General features: G+C 42.6%; 1 protein-coding gene across 1 annotated transcript in view; it reads right to left on the bottom strand.

The window, feature by feature from the left end:
* Positions 1 to 21,325, bottom strand: part of KBTBD12 (kelch repeat and BTB domain containing 12) — a 63,808-nt gene extending 42,483 nt beyond the window's left edge. The window contains exons 1-3 of the mRNA XM_060239692.1: positions 21,289 to 21,325; positions 6,816 to 8,000; positions 4,158 to 4,428 (exon numbers count right to left, since the gene is read on the bottom strand). Of these exons, the coding sequence (XP_060095675.1) occupies positions 4,158 to 4,428; positions 6,816 to 7,894 (1,350 nt within the window). The 5' untranslated portion in view covers positions 7,895 to 8,000; positions 21,289 to 21,325. The remainder of the gene's footprint in view (positions 1 to 4,157; positions 4,429 to 6,815; positions 8,001 to 21,288) is intronic.
* Between the last annotated feature and the right edge of the window lie 301 nt (positions 21,326 to 21,626).

Raw genomic sequence — 21,626 nt, 5'->3', positions numbered from 1 at the left:
TGCGCCAGGCATGTCATAGTGCGCCAGTGCTCTTCAGGGGTGAGGCTTCCCCCACCAGCCAGATTAGAGGCCCTGAAATTGAGGGGAAACCCACCCCTGGCAGGAGACTGTAAACCCTACTCCCAAATCTGTCTCATAAGCTGTTAGTGTCATGACCCCCTCTAAACCAGCCCAGCAACTTAGACTCAGAGTCCTCAGTGGAAGAGCCTGAGGAACCAAGGGCAAAGGCTGAGGAGGATAATCCAGACTAGAAAGGGCCTGACTTGACAGAGGTACCAGTGGGCAATGTCCAAGAAGACACCTTGTTAGAACCTGCAAGTAAAACCTTGCCACTAACCCCTGAGATCATCACCATGCCTCTACTGCACAGATCTCAAACCTGGGCCCACATCTTCTGCAATCTGTCTCCTCTCTACAGGAATGACAGCGACAGAAGGCCCAGGTTGAAGTAACCCAAAGAAGGTAAAGTGTCAGACTGCCAGCATATAACATTGTCTCTGAACCAGGCAGTGAGGAAGATACTTTTTCACAGGATTCTGGCCACAACACAGCCGCAGAAGCACAACACCTGTCAGCAGTACAGCTGAGCCTAACTACCTCCCAATCTTAAACTGAGGTGTTGGAAGGCTGTCTTGCTGGATCCAGCTCCCACTGTGCATAAGCCTGTGTGCCAGCTCTAGCTCCTTGCCTTCAATTCCAGCTCTTGGCTGCCAGCACCTATTGATGCTCCCAAGCCTTGCTATCTAGACCTGATGGCACTGCTCCAGAGGAGATCTATCTGGTTTGCCTGCAAAGTACAGGACTGTTAGAAGCTGTTCACAATTGCTGACCAGTAAAAGTCACCATTAGGGATGGAAGAAAACTGGGAAAATGTGGTTCAGTGCATGGTTTGTGGTGTGCCAGGCTCATGAACCATGAACCACCATGAATTTTTAACCATCAAACAACCCAGTTCAGTTTCAGAGGTTTGTGACAGGGTAGAATGGCCCCCTGACATGCTAGCGACACCAAACTCTCCAGGGATCTCTGGACAACTCTGTTCTACCTACCCACCAAATTTAGTGAGTACTGAATTTACAGGGCCCATGTTATGCCCCTGCAAAGAAGGTACCCCCAGGAGAGTACTTTCTGGGAAAATGACAGGTGCAGGTTCAGGAGTATATAGAATGGATCCTGTGCAAACTAGAGACATCAAAGTCACAGGGGATCTCCCCCCAGATGCTCCTTTACATACCCTCCAAGTTCTGCCCCCCCCAGTTACTTTGAAGTTTGGTAAATATTTAGATTGAGTGGAGACTGGAAATTTATCCATTCACAAACCACCATGAACAGCCTGAAAGTTCATGATGGTTGACCTGCTACAAGCTTCAGTTGTGAACTACCAACTGGCCAAAATTAATCACGAACTTTAGTTCAAGCCCATCTGTAGTCATCGTAAGTCAACTACAACTTACTGGCACTTATGTACTTAAAGGCCAGTTCTACATCCTCCCAAATCCTTCAAATGATTTTTAGCTCTCTTTCCCCTCAAATTTTGCCTTGGGCTGCTGCCAGAAGCAGCCTTGTTCAGTTTCATTTCAGCTTCCCTCTCTTCCTTACCATGACTAGTATGTGATTCTGAGTATCCTTGCTCATCCCAGTCTCTGCTTCCCCTTTGAACACATGAAGCTGTCTTTATTGGTCTATCAAGGTCAGCGTTGCAGTTTCCCAGGATCAAAGGAACAAGTCTTTCTTATCACCTCCTTACCATCTGATTCTTTCTGACTAGAGATGCTGGGGGGGGGGGCTGAATCTGGGACTGTCTGCATGCAAAGCAGATCTACCCCTGAGCTGCAGCCCCTCTTTTATCCTTCTTCACTCCATTCCACTCAGCTACCCAGGGAACATAGATCCTAAAGCTGTGTTTCACATCTCTCCAAGGTAGCCATCAGCTTATGGTCATGTTTTGTAATCTAAGAACTGTTCTGGATAAGCACTGGAATAGCTGCCATTAGTTTGTTAAGGAAACAGTTATTTCAGATCTCACAAAACAGGCCCAGTGCACCTTTGTATACAGAGCAAATTAATTTGGAGAAGTAGCTTTACTGTCTTCTCTGATATTTACCTTTCATTGTCTCATTAAATAGTCCACAGGCTTCCAGACTTTAGTCCTACATTAAATGAAGGTATAGTGCTTTATTGTTGTTCTCTTGCATAAAATGGAATAACACTATGCATTCTTCTTTCCCTAACATAAATTTTTGCCTTTTGAAGTTGAACTTTTGAATTTTATGTACATTATTCTTCTTCTCATTGAATAATGTCTCCGGGGTTGAGATCTACATACGTGTTTTCCACAAGGCTACATAACAGCACTTCCTGAAGCTTTTCCAAATTTAGTGCCCAACAGCAGAAATAGCCCAAATCCTTTTAAATGTCTGTGGCAGAAAATCTAAACAGTACCCACCTCCAGTAAAAATATAAGTAACTAATTGACTATTTCCTTCCATTTTAACAGTCTTCCTAAAAGCTGACGCTTGAGGCAGACTGCTCCACCCTGCCTAGACATAGGGCTGGGTCAAGCATAAAACAAATACTATAGAAACCTGAAATCTGGTCATTCACTTGCTGCAGAAGCTTCCAAAGCAGTTAACACTGAGAGAATGATTTAGACCAAACAATCCACTCAAGAGACTTCTTCCCCTTCACTTGAATATATGTAGTTGCTGGAGGAATGTAGTAGCTAATGGTATGAGTTGGTCCCCAGTTCAAATGTTGCCTCAGGTGTGATCTCATTTAGCCAAGATGCAATGCTCTCTGCCTCAGATCTCTTCTATAGAATGTGGACAATAAGGAGAAGGGAGCAGGAAAAGGCTACGGGGATTTTCAGGAAAGGCAAAGAAGAAACAGTGAGAGAGGAGAAAATAACATGCTCCTTCACTAGTCCTTGAGGGTCCCCTCACCCCTGTTTTTATCTTACATAAATGGCAGATGATTATTAATGTTATTATTTTGTTTTAAATACACACTGGTTTTAAAGGCCATTTGCCATGGGTATTTAATGAAAACACATATAATGATTAATATAAAGCAAAGGCATTACAGCATATGAAAAGTTAAATCTAAACAGGGCTTTTTTTGAGCAGGAAAGCAAGGAACGCAGTTCCGGCTGGCTTGGCATCAGGGAGTGTGGCCTAATATGCAAATGAGTTCCTACTGGGTCTTTTCTATGAAAAGCCCTGTGTGGAATAATGGTGACATCAGGGAGTGTGGCCTAATATGCAAATGAATTCCTGCTGGTCTTTTTCTACAAAAAAAAGCCCTGAATCTAAAAATAGCAAATCATCTATAAGCAGGGCTTTTTTCCTGGGGAAACACAATAGAACAGAGTTCCAGAACCTCTTTGTGGAAACAAATTCTCAAAAAATGTTTAAACATTCATGAGGGGCACCCATGTGTTTCTCCTTCATTTCCCTCTTGAGAGTTCCTGAACTTCTTTTTCTAGAAAAAAAGCTCTGTACATAAACATTAGAAACCATTATTATAAATGCTTAATAAAAAGAAAAAAGCTGGAAAATGGTATGCTGTGGTTTCACTTCCGAATTGTGCCACATGCACCTGGAGTTTTGATGCCAGTGGAGAAATACAAACAAAAAGAAAAAAGAAAAGAAAAGGCTTACACTACCATTTTATGAACAGATCACAGATTTCTCAGACCTGGGCAGGCAAAATGTTCTAAATACGTGAGCAGCATACTGTATAATTGCTCTTAATGGTAATTAGCATCTTTTTCCAAGATGCTCAGTTCTCTTTTAAAGTACCACAAAACTTCTGCTTTAGTTTGATTTAACATAATGTTGAAGATGTTTGTCCAGTGAGGTGGTGGCCTTAAATACACTTTTGGATTCTGCCCAAATGGTTAGGCTTGCCAGCTCCAGCTTGGGAAACACCTGGAGATTTTGGAGGTAGAGCCTGAGGAGGGCAGGATTTGGGAGGGGAGGGACTTCAATGAGGTATAATACCATAGAGTCCATCTCCAAAGAGGCCATTTTCTTCAAGTGAAGTGATCTCCGTCACATTGAGATCAGCTATAATCCCAGGAGATCTCCAGCCACTATCTGGAGGTTGACATAAACAGGCTAATTGATCTAGCTGAAATGCAAAGCAGTGTTCCTCACCTGTGGTGTCCATCCTCCCATTACGTACAACCTGTTTTTCACGGTGACCACAGCATGGCAGGCTAATGGCACTGGGAGAGGAGCCACAGTTCTCCAGTTCTCTTGCTCCATGGAGTATTTATCCACACAATTTGTGATATGGTATTGGTTTTTCAGTTTCATTTGACCTCCTATAACATAGAGGTCATTGCGAAGGGTACCCAGAGCATACAGCTCACGAATCTGGGCAGTACAGAGACTTTGCCAGCACTGATTTCCCTGGCTGTTGTACCTATAAGAAAGCCCAAGATTAGAAGTGCCATGGTTACCAAAGAATGCATATACATTTGAATTTAAACCCCTCCTTATTTTCCAGCAATGTCAAATGGGGTCAACAGGGAGTTTTTATTTTCCACAAATAGTAAAAACATTACTAAATATTTGTCTTAAGATAACCCTCACAGGGTATTTTGGGCTGAATACCCAAAATATATAAGCACAACTCCCTATGATGTTTGCAGAGATGCAGCAGAGAGAAAGTCAGATAAAAGGGAAATAGGATAGGAAGCTAATTGTTCTTTTTCAAGGAGTTACATGCTGACCTACTTCTAACTGCCTCTCAGAATACTGGGTATATTTGTGCACCCCTTCAGAACAAAACAGGCAGCCTAGGTTGAAGATAAACTAGTCTGAAGCCAGGTACTAAGTTCGGTAACAACCAGGAGAAAAAAATGTCCTGTACCCCTTTTATAGAGGCTTCGTGAGATGTTAAGTCCTTCCATGCCATTAAAAGCTTCACTATCCATTTGCACATACTAAGCCTCTATTAAAGAGACAGGACATTGTTTTTTTCCAGGCTGTTGGCAACCCTACAAGGTACATAATATCTTACGGGGCAGCTAAGAACACACCAATCGTTAGGATTGTGATAGCAGCAGGAATGGAAATTTTCTGTCAGAAAAATTCCTCTGCATAAGCTGTTCAAGGAATTTTTTTCTTTTTTAAAAAAGGTGAAAATATAGTGAGCAGGGCTTTTTTTTTGAGCAAGAACTCACAGGAATCCAGTTCTGGCCGGCTTGGTGTCAGGGGGTGTGACCTAATATGCAAATAAGTTCATGCTGAGCTTTTTCTACAAAAAGCCCCATGTGAAACATTGGTGATGTCAGAGGGTGTGGCCTAATATGCAAATAAGTTCATGCTGAGCTTTTTCTACAAAAAGCCCCATGTGAAACATTGGTGATGTCAGAGGGTGTGGCCTAATATGCAAATAAGTTCATGCTGAGCTTTTTCTACAAAAAGCCCCATGTGAAACATTGGTGATGTCAGAGGGTGTGGCCTAATATGCAAATAAGTTCCTGCTGCTTTTTTCCTACCAAAAAAGCCCTGGCGAGCAGTATACACACACACAATTTCACAGCCCAATCTAAACCAAGATTACTTAAAGCAATTTAATTTGATTTCAGTGATGTGTTATAGTATGTTCAAGAGCGCAGACTCAGAGCAGAACAACATCGTATGTGGAATAAATTTTGAGTCCAGTGGCACCTTTAAGACCAACAAAAGTTTATTTAAGATATGAGCTTTTGTGTGTGGGCACACTTCCTGAGATACATAGAAATGGAATATATATATGAACTGTTAACTTCAATTCATAACTGTTAACTTCCAAATTTGTTCTACTGCTTCAGACCAACACGGATGCCTACCTGAATATATTATGTACTATTCCATGATTATTTTTCCTGATTTAAAGAAAAGTAGAGTACAGCCCTGGAGAACACAGTGTAAACGGGTATACCAGCATAGTGGGGCTGTTTAACTTTCTTCTCATTCTGTTTTCTCACCAAAATTGCCACTTCCAAACTGTTTTAAATTCTCATAGGGAAAATGTAAAGTATCTATATATTTCCTCAGATGAGTTAAATGATCATCATCCCTCTATGCTAATTCCCCCTCTAAATTGAAACCCTGACAGCTGTTTTTTTAAAGTTGTGAAAACACTTGTTTCGTAATAAAAATAGTGTGAAGGCTTCCAATAACAGTACCATTAAATTATACTATTAAAGAGGTAGAACATGAGTACTAAATATGGGATATATTTCACAGTGCTTGTGACTGAATATGGACTAAACAATTTTTGTAGGTGGGGGATAGGAATTATGTGTGGTATAAAGAAGGCACTGCAGCTTTACCCACTGAACTGCCAACAAATGGACTATATACAAACTTTGTAGGAAATTCCATTTAAGAGACTGTCATGTAATGGGTGCATGTTATACATATAGTATTAAGCATACTGCAGAGGGCAAGGAGACTTCTGTAGAAGTCTTTTCTACGGAAGCTTGAGAAAAGGCCACAAGACTTGATAAAATACAACCAGTGTGGTCTATAGCCGGATGCAGAATTTTAGATATCCCAGATCTTCCATTAACACACTTCCATTTTACCTCTTTTGCACAACAATACCATAAAATAACTGAACTGGGATAAAAACCATTCTACCAGTTTCCCACCCTTTGAACAAGAAGAACATCATAGGGACTAAAAAAAGCACATTGTAGTCCCAAAACATTATATTGTTTTAGGCAGCAGCTCTTAAATCCAATATGCACATTGTCATTTAGAGTGGAAGAAGGTGGCTTATAAGTATTTCGTTTCTTTATGCAAGAGGATACAAACCTATAAATTTCAATTTTCCTGGTCTTTTGTCTTGACAATTTCGCTGCGCTTGCCTCACCTGCCACAATGATATCATTGTTCTCATTAACCACACCAGTACATATGCATCCCAGGCCTTCTCCATATTTCGGGGAGGAAATGAAATAAGTCTTTTGTGTTGCAGGAGCATAACAGAAGCTGGCATCAGCATAATTACCATGTCTTGATCTGATACCCTGTGAGTTATTCCCAATGCAAAGCAGAAGAGTTGTGGTCTCCATCCCATAGCGGAGAGTGAAAGATGGCTGGTTGGATTTCCTGATGGTTTCCAACGCTCCTTCGATCATATCACTGCATTGCGAATTACTCAGAAGCACTGTGTTCCTTTTCCGAGCTTCCACTAGGAACGAAGGGCTTACAAGTGTGAGCCTCACTTGTTTTAGGAGTTCAATGAGGCTATTGGCACGCAGTTTCCTGCTGTGGTTAACCCATCTGAGGACTAAGTCCAAGATGGTGTCTTCCCTGGACACATTAAGATCATCTGATTGAATCAGGTTTAGCAACTGCTGTGCTTCTAGCTCTAATATTTCTTCATGCAGGCTCACCTCTGAAAAGTGCTGGTACATATACCTCCTGGCTTGGTCAGACAGCTCTTCTGCCCCAATCTGCTTTGCAAAGTAATAGATCCCCACACAATTGGAAGCATCCATGTGGTCCATCATGTATTTCTGGCACATGTTGAAAACATCATCCATTTGCATGAAAAATGCTGCAACAGCCACACTCTGCACATTGCCGTTAGTGAGGTGTAGCTCGGCAGTGTACATGTAGTGAAGAAGGACAGACACGCTTTCTGCAGATGTGTCGTGTAGGACCACTTCCTTCTGTGTGCATTCAACCAAGCCACAGGTAAACATTGCTTTGAAATAAGGGCTGAAAGCAGCTAGGATCAGTTTGTGGCAAGGGAACTTTTCATCTTCAGCCACCAAGATCACATCAATCATTTCAGTTAAATTTTTCATACTTTTCATTTGATCCAGTAAATGTAAGCTATGCTGCTGCTTCCTTTTGCCTACAGTCTTGTAATCCATGGGAAACATGCTTGTATAGCTATTTTAAAACCTTCTCTGGTATTTGCTTGAGCTTTAAAAGGGCTATTTGCATGTCTGATCGTTCTCAGAGTGATATGCCTTCATCTTGATGTTCCTGGGGATAGGGAGGAAGAAGGAAACATATAATTTTCCTATATGAACAGATCTTCTGACAATCAAATTTTACTGTTAGAGCTTCAAGGCAGTAAATGTTTTGAGAGGACAGGTTATAAATCCGTAATACACCCTTGAGTGCATACAGTGTTTTCATTTTCCAATTGAACACAAAAACTGTATTTTTCTACTCTAGATTTTGATGAATGAACAAATTAAATATATACTCCTTTTGGACCTGGTTGTTTAAAAAAATATTTAACATTGACTGCCTTTGTTAATTTAAGGTTCCTATTTCATCTTCCAATATAAATGCTCTAATAAAAATTAATAGGATTCATATTGTGAATGGTGAATGAGTGAGGCCCAATATATATAAAGCTGGAATCTAATGGATTCCAACAATGAACTGTGTAGACTAACAAATGAAAAGGCTTATGAATTTTAGTAAAGCATTCATTAATACATGCTTACTTTTTTTAAAAGTCTATTTTCCCACTCTTTCCCAAGTCTATTGCAGATTTTGGCAAAAGGAAAACTGACACAGTCACTTTTTGGCCAGTCTGTTAACAGATGCTGCAACTTTATTCTGATACCCAGAGTGCAATAAGAATGATCTTGTATAAGAACTCTGCCAATTCAGCTTTGTGGATTCGGAAGCCTAAGGAAGCAATCTGCAAGCTATTTTATCTCCCCTGAAAGCACAGATAAAGGCCTTCGTTTATGGATTAAACATCAGCCAAAACGCTTGCACTGGATCTTTCCACAGGAAGGTGCTTTCACTGTCAGTCTTGCTGCCTTTTGTAATAATCAAAGAGGAGATAGGGTTGCTAGCTTTTAAAAATATATACAGTATGTCACAGAAGTGAGTATACCTCCTCACATTTTGTAAATATTTAAGTATATCTTTTCATGTGACAACACTGAAGAAATAACACTTGGCTACAATGTAAAATAGTGAGTCTACAGCTTGTATAACAGTGTATATGTGCTGTCCCCTCAAAATTACGCAACACACAGCCATTAATGTCTAAACTGCTGGCAACAAAAGTGAATACACTCCTAAGTGGTAATGTCCAATGGGGCCCAAAGTGTCAATATTTTGTGTGGCCACCATTATTTTCCAGCACTACCTTAACCCTCTTGGGTATAGAGTTCACCAGAGCTTCACAGGTTGCCACTGGAGTCCTCTTCCACTCCTCCATGACGATGTCATGTAGCTGGTGGATGTTAGAGACCTTGTGCACCTCCACCTTCCATTTCAGGATGCTGCATAGATTAGGGTTTAGGTCTGGAGATGTGCTTGGCCAGTCCATCACCTTTACTTTCAGTTTCTTTAGCAAGGCAGTGGTCATTTTGGAGGTGTGTTTGGGGTCGTTATCATGTTGGAATACTGCCCTGCGGCCCAGTCTCCGAAGGGAGGAGATCATGTTCTGCTTCGGTATGTCACAGTACATGTTGGCATTCATGGTTCCCTCAATGAACTGCAGCTCCACAGTGCCAGCAGCACTCATGCAGTCCCAGATCATGACATTCCCATCACCATGCTTGACTGTAGGCAAGACACACTTGTCTTTGTACTCCTCACCTGGTTGCCACCACACACGCTTGACACCATCTGAACCAAATACGTTTATCTTGGTCTCATCAGACCACAGGACATGGTTCCAGAAATCCATGTCTTTAGTCTGCTTGTCTGCAGCAAACCATTTGCGGACCTTTTTGTGCATCATCTTTATAAGAGGCTTCCTTCTGGGATGACAGCCCGCAGACCAATTTGATGCAGCATGCAGTATATGGTCTGAGCACTGACAGGCTGACCCCCCAACCCCTTCAATCTCTGTAGCAATGCTGGCAGCACTCATACATCTATTTCCCAAAGCCAACTTCTGGATATGACGCTGAGCACGGGCACTCAACTTCTTTGGTCAACCGTGCCGAGGCCTGTTCTGAGTGGAACCTGTCCTGTTAAACCCCTGTATGGTCTTGGCCACCATGCTACAGCACAGTTTCAGGGTCTTGGCAATCTCCTTATAGCCTAGGCCATCTTTATGTAGAGCAACAATTTGTTTTTTCAGATCCTCAGAGAGTTCATTGCCATGAGGTGCCATGTGGATCTTCCAGCAACCAGTATGAGGGAGTGAGAGCGATAACCTGCTCCCCCTTCACACCTGATACCTTTGTAAGCCAAAATGCCCTCAAAACGAGGTTGGGGAATTGACAGGTGCGCACCTGGCTTAAAAAGGATCTTTGAATCTATGTTTACAGGATACACGTCCAGAAATTATTGCTTAAAGAGGAGAGCCAGTTTGGTGTAGGAGAGCCAGTTTGGTGTAGTGGTTAAGTGTGCGGACTCTTATCTGGGAGAACCAGGTTTGATTCCCCTCCTCCACTTGCACCTACTAGCATGGCCTTGGGTCAGCCATAGCTCTGGCAGAGGTTGTCCTTGAAAGGGCAGCTGCTGTGAGAGTCCTCTCAGCCCCACCCACCTCACAGGGTGTCTGTTGTGGGGGAGGAAGGTAAAAGAGATTGTGAGCCACTCTGAGACTCTTCGGAGTGGAGGGCGGGATATAAATCCAATATCTTCCTCTTCTTCTTAAAATTACAAGGGACACTAATTAAGTAAAAACAATTTGAATTTATTGTAGAAAAATATAGGCACACATACAAGGTAATAAACTCATAAAACATACATACAGTACTGAGAAAAATAGAGAGAGATTCAGAGACAACACGAGGATGGACAAACAGGGTGATAATTACCAATCGTAGTCTTCAAGGAAGGCTCCAATGGCGATGAACGAGGACTAGGGGGAGGGAACCCTCAACTGATCAGGAATCGGGGATGTATCTAGACAGCGGAACTGAGGTACTGCTAGATGCACACCTGTGAGGAGCTGGGTCACAGGTTATAAGGACTACCTTGAGCCCTTAGGGGATGGGAGGTACAGGGGCGGATGACAGTGGTAAGCTGGTACATGACCTCAGAAAAAGGGGAGGCTCTGCAATGACCATAAGGGCTGGACATGTGCAGTAGCCAATAGCCAGTTAATTGGCGGTCCCTGATTGGATGCTCATAGCTAGCCTATGAGCAGACTTGGCCTTAGTTACCTGATTGGACATCCAGGTAACAATGGGCCAAGGGGGAGACTCCAGGATAACCATTAAGAGAAAGAATGGGAAAAATTGTTAAGGTGGGGGTACTTAAGTCTATCAAACTTATCTAAAAAGATGACAATAGATGGCCAAATTGCTACCTAGGTAACACCCGGTATATACAAAGAAACTTGGCTCTGGGTGAAGATGTTCTTCCTCCTCTTCGATCTTCTACTGGCACCAGTCTTTGTCTTGAGTTCCGTTGGACAAAGATTTAGGCGGTCTGACAGGATCCACGCCTAAGATAAGCTTGATGGCTTTATGCATAGGTGACATCTGTTGAGTACATGAGCCTCCCGCTTCGCTGTGATGGAGTCTGGCACTGCAGGAAGATAGCTGCTGGTGGTGTTAGCCTCCCAAGATGGATTCTACTGGACAGTTCCTGGCGGCACACCTTCTTCCGCTACTATGGCCAAGATTGGGATTGCACGGAGTGACTGGAAACCATCTGTTTTCCTGGTTAGCACTCCTCAAGACACGGAGTGCTGCTGCAATGTTGTGGCTGTTAGTACTCATAAGTCCCTTCCAGTGTGGTAGACAAAACCCATGTTCTCCTGGTAGATGTGTGAGTTGAGTCTCCAGGCACCCTGGCAACCAAGCGGGTGACTACAATGTTCTGGAAACAGGGGTATTATTCTCACACCTTGTACCACTAATGAGTCACATGACACCAGGAAGGGAAAATGGCTACTTGGGCCCCATTTGGATATTATCACTTAGGGGTGTACTCACTTTTGTTGCCAGCAATTTAGACATTAATGGCTGTGTGTTGCGTAATTTTGAGGGGACAGCACATTTACACTGTTATACAAGCTGTAGACTCACTACATTACATTGTAGCCAAGTGTCATTTTTTCAGTGTTGTCACATGAAAAGATATACTTAAATATTTACAAAATGTGAGGGGGTATACTCACTTCTGTGACATACTGTATATAAAGATCAGTTCCTGGATACAATTGCCAAACAGCTATTAATACATGAAAATAACACTCCCACTGAGATACCATTTTGATAATATTTTGCATTAGACATCCTAGAGTAGAGGAGCTCTGTTTGGACAGCTGGGAATTCAGCAGCTCATGAGAGGACAGAAAGAAATAGTAAGGTGGAGCATGAGCAAAACATTGTGGAGGCAGACCTCTGGTACATTAGACAGTTTCCAGCTCACTAAAAGGCATTGGTCTTGCCTGAGCAGAAGCTCCTTAGTGTTAGAGGAACATGCTCTGTAAAAGAGGACCACCTCCACAACAGAAGAGGATGTTGCACAAACAGAAACAAGTCCTAGGATGCAACCATGGTTCTTTTAATATAGAATCACAGAATCATAGAGTTGGAAGGGACCTCCAGCATCATCTAGTCCAACCCCTTGTACAATGCAGGAAACTCACAAATACCTCCCCCTAAATTCACAGGATCTTCATTGCTGTCAGATGGCCATCTAGCCTCTGTTTAAAAACCTCCAAGGAAGGAGAGCCCACCACCTCCCAAGGAAGCCTGTTCCACTGAGGAATCACTCCATCAGGAAGTTCTCCCTAATGTTGAGACAGAAATTCTTTTGATTTAATTTTAACCCATTAGTTCTGGTCCTACCTTCTGGGGCCACAGAAAACAATTCCACACCCTCCTCTCTATGACAGCCCTTCAAGTACTTGAAGATGGAGATCATATCACCTCTCAGCCGCCTCCTCTCCAGGCTAAACGTGCCCAGCTCCTTCATAGGACTTGGTCTCCAGACCCCTCACCATCTTTCTTCATAGGACTTGGTCTCCAGACCCCTCACCATCTCCGTCGCCCTCGGGCCCTTCGGGGAAGAACTTCAGTGGGATATAATGCTGTAGAGTCCACCTTACAAAGAAGTCGTTTTCTCCAGCTGAACTGTGTTTCTTAGAGATCAGTTGTAAGAAGAGATCTCCACCTGGACGTTGGCAATTGTACTATCCAGATAGAATTTCTTGAACAGGGAAGCAGTCCTGTACACATGTATGCACAGGAGGAGCAGGACTCTCTCTGTCTGCAGTCCCAGCCCACATTTGCTCTGCATAATCTGGGAGTAGACCTCGGCACATGCAGACTGTATTGACTAGAACCAAAGCCTATATGGATATAGTTTAGAGGAGCATAGGCTTTGCTCATGCGTTGTGCTGAATGTGTCTGAGGGAGGATTGGCCCAGTAGTGGCACTCCACTTCAGTCCTGTTCATGTGTTCAGTCTACAAATGCAATGTGTACAGGCTCAAATACGCAAGCCTTATAGAAATCTGTAACAATTTCATGTGCACTCTCTGCTTCATTGTGATACCATCTTCCCCTGATGTATTAATTACTAAGTCTTGAAAGCTTTCAAAACCTAACTGTTCTATCTGCGATACAATATATTTATAGAAATAGCACATTTAAATACTCCAAAAACAAAAAAAAAGGCTACAAGCTCCTTTTTATTGCTTTTCTTCATTGCTGTTATGTGCCCTGTCAATGTTAATTTTGTTTTCTTTCAAGCAAATCTGTTTTAAATTTTGTAATTATTAGGGTTTTTAACACAGCATGCTCTCACATTCTTTAACAAAAGTCTTAGCGACTGTGCTTTGATAATATTCTGCACATCTGCTCTCTAGAAAAGCTGCTGGGGTCTACTCAAAACACTGTTGAAATGTCAAAATAATATTCAAACCTAAATCTGCACAGGCCCAGTAACTCTATGAGGCACAGCCTGTGGGCAATAGGTGAAAATTATCAGTTTCTCAGGTTTTGACCTTCCCTTTTTCCAAAAAAGCTCCAGGCTGCATGTGGTCTTCACACCCAGTGACAGCTCAAGATACCTCCCACTAGGAACATGAGGAGATAATTCTGCTTACCTGTTCATTCCCACTTGCTCTCTCTAAAAATTTGCAGCAAGCTGTGCATAGGGCTTCCAGAACTCCCAAGAGTCAGCTACCAGTTTGGTCATCCTGACAACCAAAGATGGCAACCAACCTCTCATGAGAGAGTATGAGAACTGGCAAGCACAGGGAAGTGAGGGAAGTGGAAGACTGACAGGCAGGCGCAAGGATTTATTTCATTTATAGTTTGCCTTTCTTGCTGAGACTCAAGGTGTATTGCAACAATATAATACATACAAACAATGTGTTAATCAGATCACAAAATTAGAGAATGTAAAAAAACAACAGTGTAATATATATCACAGACAATGCATTCAAGCTGGACTTCTAAACAGGTGCACAATGTAAAAACAACACACATATGCCATAAAAATGGCAGTACAATACATATAACCACACAGTATAATCAAACAGGTTTGTAGTGGTATCTAGCCTGTTTGGCACCAAGGATGAATAATTAACACACACACCCTCTCTCTCTTTCTCTTCTTGCCATCACGTCTTAACTGATTTATGGCAATCCTGTAGGGTTTTCAAGGAAGAGACAGACAGGGGTGGTTTGCCATTTCCTGCCTCCAGATTCACCCTGCTTAACTTCTGTGACCTGATAAGACCAGGCTAGGCAGGGCTACCTAGGTTAAGGCCCTTCCCCCATATAACAAAATTATTTTCATTAATAATCATGACATAAAATGAATTATAATAACGGCTGGGAAGTACATTCAGGTGGGTAGCCATATTGGTCTGAAGAAGAACAAAGTTTGGTCTTAAAGGTGCCACCATACCCAAACTTTGTATTCAATGGCCAGAAAAGAAAGACAGTGAAAAATTCATTCTATTTAACTTCATATATATAATCATGTCAGTAAAAAAAAACAAAAAACAAATTCCAACACACTATTCCATCAGGAGAGCCAGTGTAGTGTAGTGCTTAAAGTGTTGGAGTAGGATCTGGAAAATCCAGGTTCAAATCTCCACTCATGCCATGGAAGCTTGCTGGGTGACCTTGGGCCTGTCACATTACTCTCAGCCAAGTCCTGACCTGGACAACCCCAAGATAGAATGATCTCCTCAGATCTCAGAAGCTAAGCAGGGCCAATGTGGAGGCAGGCAGTGGTAAACCACCTCTGAATGTCTCTTGCCTTCAAAACCCTGTGGGGTCACCAAAAGACATCTGTGACTTGACAGCAAGAAAAAAAAAATCCATCACACCACTTGTATTCTGAGCAGGCACTTGGGAGGGCTTCTGTTCTCCATTTTGAAGACCAAGAAATAACCATCCCAAACATCTATAAGACATTTTTGAGAGCTAGGAGTCTGCCTTTGTACTAACTTTTGCTAACCAACACTAGCCAAAGCCTCACAAAATAGCTTAACTAGACTGGATGCTAAGAAACACAGTACCCCCTCAAAGAAGGTGTCCCCATCCTCCATTGTTTCCAAAGGACTAAGATCAAACCAGAGAATCTCCATGGTAGAAACAGAAGGGGGGGCATTTTTGCACCCCAGTAGAACTACTAAAAAGTACAGAGTACCTAGCATAATATTAACAAAGGTTTGATATTATGCTGCTCTTAAATACATTCTGTCACCAAGTAGGATAGAGATGAGAGGGTCTTACCAAGAAGTGAAAATAAAGTGGGGTGGGGCATAGAAAAATTAGGTGAAGGGAGACAGAAATGAATGAAAAACATGTGGAAAAGAGGGAGAGAAGTTAAGAGAGGAAAAGATTGTTTCATCTTGCTGCAACACCCTAACTACTGCTTTGCAAGATCTGACTGAGCTGGATCCAAGGAAAGGGAGAGAGAGGCAGGCTATTGGAGAAAATGACTGGCAGGCTGGCAATTACTGTAGCAGCTATCAGCACAATCTGTTAAGGAAATTTGTTAACAATCTGTTAAATCTTGGAGAAAACTGCTTAGCCAGTCGTAGGCCCTATTCAGACATACAGTTTAATCAGTTGTCACTGCTGTTTTCCATCGGATTAAAAGTGCATGATCATCAGACAGCAACATCTGCCTCCTGGTAGTCAGTCACTGTGCTCCCCCCCCCCTCAGAATCCTTCTTCAAATTGGATTATTTTGGTACCTGTTCCCTTGGGGTGCAGTCAGACATACCATTAATCACGGCACAGGGCTTTATCCCTGACTGATTAATTGTGTTAGTCTACACATCCCCATCTGCCAATCAAATGACATTTATGGTCATCCTGACTTGCCCCAGATCTATGCCAGAGCAAGTTGATGGCGGAGAAAGTCCAGACCTTCAAAGATGACGCAGCATACTATCAGGTTATTTCAGTCTGGACACGTAATGTGTGACGCTTCCTGTTTGTGAAATTCCCACCTGCCCCGAAGCTGCTGTGTTGTTGTTTTTTACTATACTCCAATTTCCTGTCCCCCTAGTGGCTGTAGCCAGAACTGCATTTTGAAAATAAAAGGGAAGACATTTGACTGGAGGTGGCAGGACAATACTGTCTTTGAGGGTGAGCATCTTTTAAAAGCATTCTTTAAACTGTACCTGAGGCACACTGCCCCCTTAGTACACCACTACAGTTTTGTAAAATTGATAGTGCAATAAAAATAGTATAAAATGTTCAGAAAAGCATTTTGTCCTCAGAGGTTTGAAAAAAGCCAAACCTACACTTTAGGTAGGTTTTGACAGGTTTTTTTCCCCCTCTGGGCAGAGACCAGATGGGAGGAGGGGGGAAGTCAGGGCAATTACTTTCCAGACAGCCCACTTTATACAAATGCTAATAGAGCCATCAGGACAGATAATGAGTGGGTCAAGCTCTTTCCCTTCTCCAAGCAGGGAACAGAGGTTTGGAGGCATTAAGGCTAAAAGTCTTCAGGAAGGAGAATCTAGGAAAAGGTGTGACTTAATCAGGATCAGGGGGTGTTGAAACAGATGTGATAAAAACTCCTTGCAACAAGGAGGGTTCTTTTTCTTGGATGCTGTGTCAGAAGTGCACACAAACCTCTTCACTGGGAACTCAGCCATTGATCATGTGCTTGCCTCAGGAGCTGCAGCAAGCTTCAGGGTAATAGAGACTGTATAACAGGGGTGGCCAACGGTAGCTCTCCAGATGTTTTTTGCCTACAACTCCCATCAGACCCAGCCAGCATGGCCAATAGCTGGGGCTGATGGGAGTTGTAGGCAAAAAACATCTGGAGAGCTAGTGTTGGCCACCCCTGCTGTATAAGGATCTGTAACATCCTAAGAAGAAGGACCTGTCCTATTTTAACATCTGATAGGGCATATAGAGAGAGAGGGACAGAGAGGGCATATATAGAGAGAGGGACAAGTCATACAATGAACAATGCAAGAAATAAAGAACTGATTATGCTAGCTGATGGTAGATGGGATTTGCTGTCCCACCAAATCCACCACAATCAACACTTGCCTTAGGTGCCTCATTATACAGGTGACCCTCCTACCAAACAAACCTCTGAGTTAGATTAAGAAACAAGAGTGACTGGCTCAAGGTGGCTTGAGCTCAAAGGAAGAATAGGAACACAAACTGCAGCAGTGAATTCCATGTGTTAATTACTCTTTGGATGAAGAAGTACTTTTAAAATTCTGTTCTAAGCCTCCTCATTGGTGTCATTGAGTGCTCATGAGTTCTTCTACTACCTTCTCTATCCCATGCACAATTTTGTAAACCTCTATCATGTTATTCCTCAATTATTGTTTATCCAGCTAAAGAGCCCTAACCTTTTTAACCTCTCTTCATAGAGAAGGTGTTCCATATCCTCAGTCATTTTAGTTGCCCCTTTCTGCACCTTTTCCAATGCTATAATACCTTCTTTGAGGTGCAGTGACAAGAACTGCACACTGTATTCCAAATGAGGCTGCACCATTGTTTTATCATTTCCAACAGGTGAGACAACTGGCCCCATATCTCTCCCCCCAGGACTTGATTACAGTGACCCACCCATGTAATGGTCACTTCCAAGACTGATTACTGTAATTTGCTCTTTGTGGGCTTGCCCTTGCAGTTGATCTGGAAACTCCATCTGGTGCAAAATATGGTGGTATGGCTGCTGATTGTGTTGCCTGTGCGGGCACACATTCTGCCAACACTACACCAATGGCACTGGCTACCAATTGAGTACCAGATCTGCTTCAGGGTACTGGTATTGACCTTCAAAGCCTTGCACAGCCTGGGACTACCTGAGGGACTGCCTCTCTCCATATGTGCCCCAGAGAGCCTTGTGCTCTGCTGAGCAATATCTGCTGGCTGTCCCTGGCCTGAGAGATGTTCCCTTAGCCTCGACCAGAACCAGAGCCTTTTCTGCCCTGGCCCCAGCCTGGTGGAACATGCTCCTCCATGAGATCAGGGCCCTGGCGGGACCTTTTACCACAACACAGCTGCTCTGTCAGGCCTTTGCCTGAGGTGGCAGGCATCCAAAAAAAAAAGTTGGCCTCTTCTGCTGAAGATATTGTTTCTTTGCTGCCAAATTAAAACATCAGAGTCCTGCAGCACCAGCTTCTGAGACTATGCACACAACAAATGGTGCAATCATTTTTAATTTTTATGTTATATATTTTAATTATTTATTAATTGCTTATATTTGCCTAATGGCCTAGTTACTGTCTGTGAGCCCATTTGCAGGGAGGGCAGAATATAAATCCGAAAAATAAAAATTAATACTGGCTGATTTGTTTTCAGTCCCCTTTCTAATAATCTCCAGTATAGCATTTGTCTTTTTTTATTGCAGCCACACTCTGAGTCAACATCTTCAGTAAGTTGTCTAGTACAATTCCAAGATTTCTCTTCTGGTCAGTTACCGCCAGTTCAGACTCCATTAATGTATTTTTATAGTTAGGCTTTTTTGCTCTAATGTGTATTACTTTGCACTTGCCTCATTTGCCACATTGACACCCACTCATCCAGCCTCCATGGATCCCTCTGGCGAGCCTCATAGTCCTCCCTAGTTTTCACTGCCCTGAACAACTTAGAGTCATCTGCAAACTTAGCCACTTCACTGCTTACTCCCAACTCCAAATTATTAATGAACAATTTAACAAGCACTTGTGACTGCTTACCACTTTCCACTGTGAAAACTGGTCAGTTATACTCAATCTTTTCTTCTGTTAATTAACTAGTTTTTAATCCACAAGAGGACATATCCTCTTATCGCATGACTGCTGAGTTTACTTAGGGGCCTTTGATGAGGAACTTTATCAAAAGCTTTCTGGAAGTCTAAGTAAACAACATCTACTGGGTCATTCTTGTCTATGTGTTCATTCACCCCCTCAAAGAACTCTTAAAGGTTAGTGAGACAAGATCTTCCCTTAGAGAACCCATGCTGATTCTTCCTCAAAAGCTTTTGTACATCAATGTGCCTACTAATTCTATCTTAAATAATGGATCCCACCAATTTACCCAGTATCAACGTTAAGACTGACTGGCCTGTAATTTCCCAGATTTCCTCTGAAACTCTTTTAAAAGACTAGGGTTGCATTAGCTACCTTCCAGTCCCCAGGAATGAAGGCAGATTTTAGTGGTAGTTTGCATGTTTTTGTCAGTAGATCCATAAATTCACATTTCTGTGCAGTGGAGGGGGTGAAGGCAGCAGGGATAGTCAGAGAGGTGGAAGCTGCCTTTCTGCAAGACCTGCCACCTGAGATCACCTTGCCTGGAGCCAGCCCTGCACAGGGCTCCTAATTTAATTCAGGGTTGAAATCTTTAGCAGGAGAGAATTGGTATATGAGAGGTGGTGTGCTTAACCCCATTCCCAGTTTAATCCACATCTGTCACACTACCACTTACCCGTTTTGTATTTGTACAGCAAATTGAGTTATAATTGGGGAATTAACATGCCTATTTCAACATGAATCATCTCTGCATAGATCCACCCTACCCACTGTCTTGATATACTCCATTAAATTGTATGAATTGGCCCTTATAAGACTGCCAGCAATTGCAATCAGGTTCACTGGCAGGATTTGGCCACATAATTTAAACACTAAATGTTATCAAAATTATACCATCTATACGGGGGTGTGTATGTCAAACATGCGTCCCATGGGCCAAATCAGGCCCCCAGATGCCTCCTATCAGGCCCCTAAACAATTGGCTGTCATCTGCTTCCTTCTCCCTCTCTCTTGCGTCCTTCTGTATCACAGCTTGCCTTGCCAGGCTAGCTCAATTGCACAGCAGCTACAGAGCAAAACCGCTGTTTTCTCCATTGACTGAGGCTCCTCCCTTGGGGAGGAAGGGGGGAGGGAGAACTTGCTCCTGAGCCAAGCCTCTCTTTCTTCTATTGGCTGAGGCTTCTCCCCCTTCTGGTCCCCTGGGGAAGGAAGGAAAGAGCCAGAGTTTCCTTTGCCCAGTTCCCTGGATCCCATGGCAGAAATACAAAGAAAGCACCTTTAAGACCAATGAGTGCTAATGTTTTAAGCATATTTTAAGGGTGTTTTTTTTAAAAATGTGTCCTTTATAAAGTTCATAACTCTGCTACCTAATCTTAAATAGGTACACAGATGGGCCATCTCAACATGGCCCAGCCCAACAAAGTCTCATTTATGTTAGCTTCAGCCCTCAAATCAAATGAGTTTGACACCCCTGACTAGTTATTACCCTATTAACAACACACAGCAATAAATGAATGCAGGTTGAAATGGGCTGATATTGCAGAAGAATGTTCTTAAAATGAGTTCTTAATTTCCTGGCAGCATGTTACCCTGCCCCAGAGACATGCCCCTAAAAGCTCAAGAAATATATAAACATACTGGCTGGGCATTTCTGCTTCTCTTCTGAGCTGACATGTATATAAAAATAACTAAAATTGCTGGGGATACTGGTGGTCCCCTTGTTGATGTGGGTAGCACTAGAAGCCTATCTAGTTGTGTGTCCTGGCTGAATCTTCTGTAATGGTTCCTCAGAGCCTCATACAGGCACCAGGATACATGTTTTGACTTCTGTAGCAGGCAGCCTCATGTAACCTAAAGGAGTCAGTTGTATTATTTAGCATGCATTTTATGTTCAGGTGAGTGGGCCTCAGATTAGTATTCCTAAATTAGTTATTGCTGCCTGCCAAGGCAGATGTTTTGGGTCCATGTATCTTAACTCTTCACCCGTTAGAATACCAGTAAGACCCTCATTTTATATGTCCCTGCTAGGGCCTCCAGTCTTTTATATAATGGTGTCACTATGCCATCTAAAGCTCAGCTTTCATCCCCATTACCTTGGACCTTAGCAATAAATCTCCGTATTGGTCACACATTCAAAAAAGAAGGGCATATTTACCTTTTTCTTTCTCTGTAGTTCTTGATATTTCTGACTCAGATAGATTAAGCCCAGATAGATTAAGCAGACTGAAGGAAAAGCAATACGTCCTATGCCTAGTTTATATATCAGAGACTCATGTGGGTGAAGTGAAAGCCAGAAGATATAAATAGGTTTGTCTCAATGTAAACCAGCTTGACTTTGTGAGAGACTTGTATTAGTGTCACTTTCAGGGGCACATGGAACTTGACTGGCATTTCTCTGACTGGCATTTCTGCTTCTCCTTTCTGAGTTAGGGGTGTGCATTCAGCTATACCAAAGATGAAAAAAATATTATTTCAGCCAAATATACATTTGAC

The sequence above is a fragment of the Heteronotia binoei genome, chromosome 5, assembly GCF_032191835.1.
Source record: "Heteronotia binoei isolate CCM8104 ecotype False Entrance Well chromosome 5, APGP_CSIRO_Hbin_v1, whole genome shotgun sequence".
Taxonomy (NCBI): Eukaryota; Metazoa; Chordata; class Lepidosauria; order Squamata; family Gekkonidae; genus Heteronotia; species Heteronotia binoei.
The sequence above is the reverse complement of the archived record's forward strand: the minus strand, read 5'-3'. Positions and strand labels throughout refer to the sequence as shown.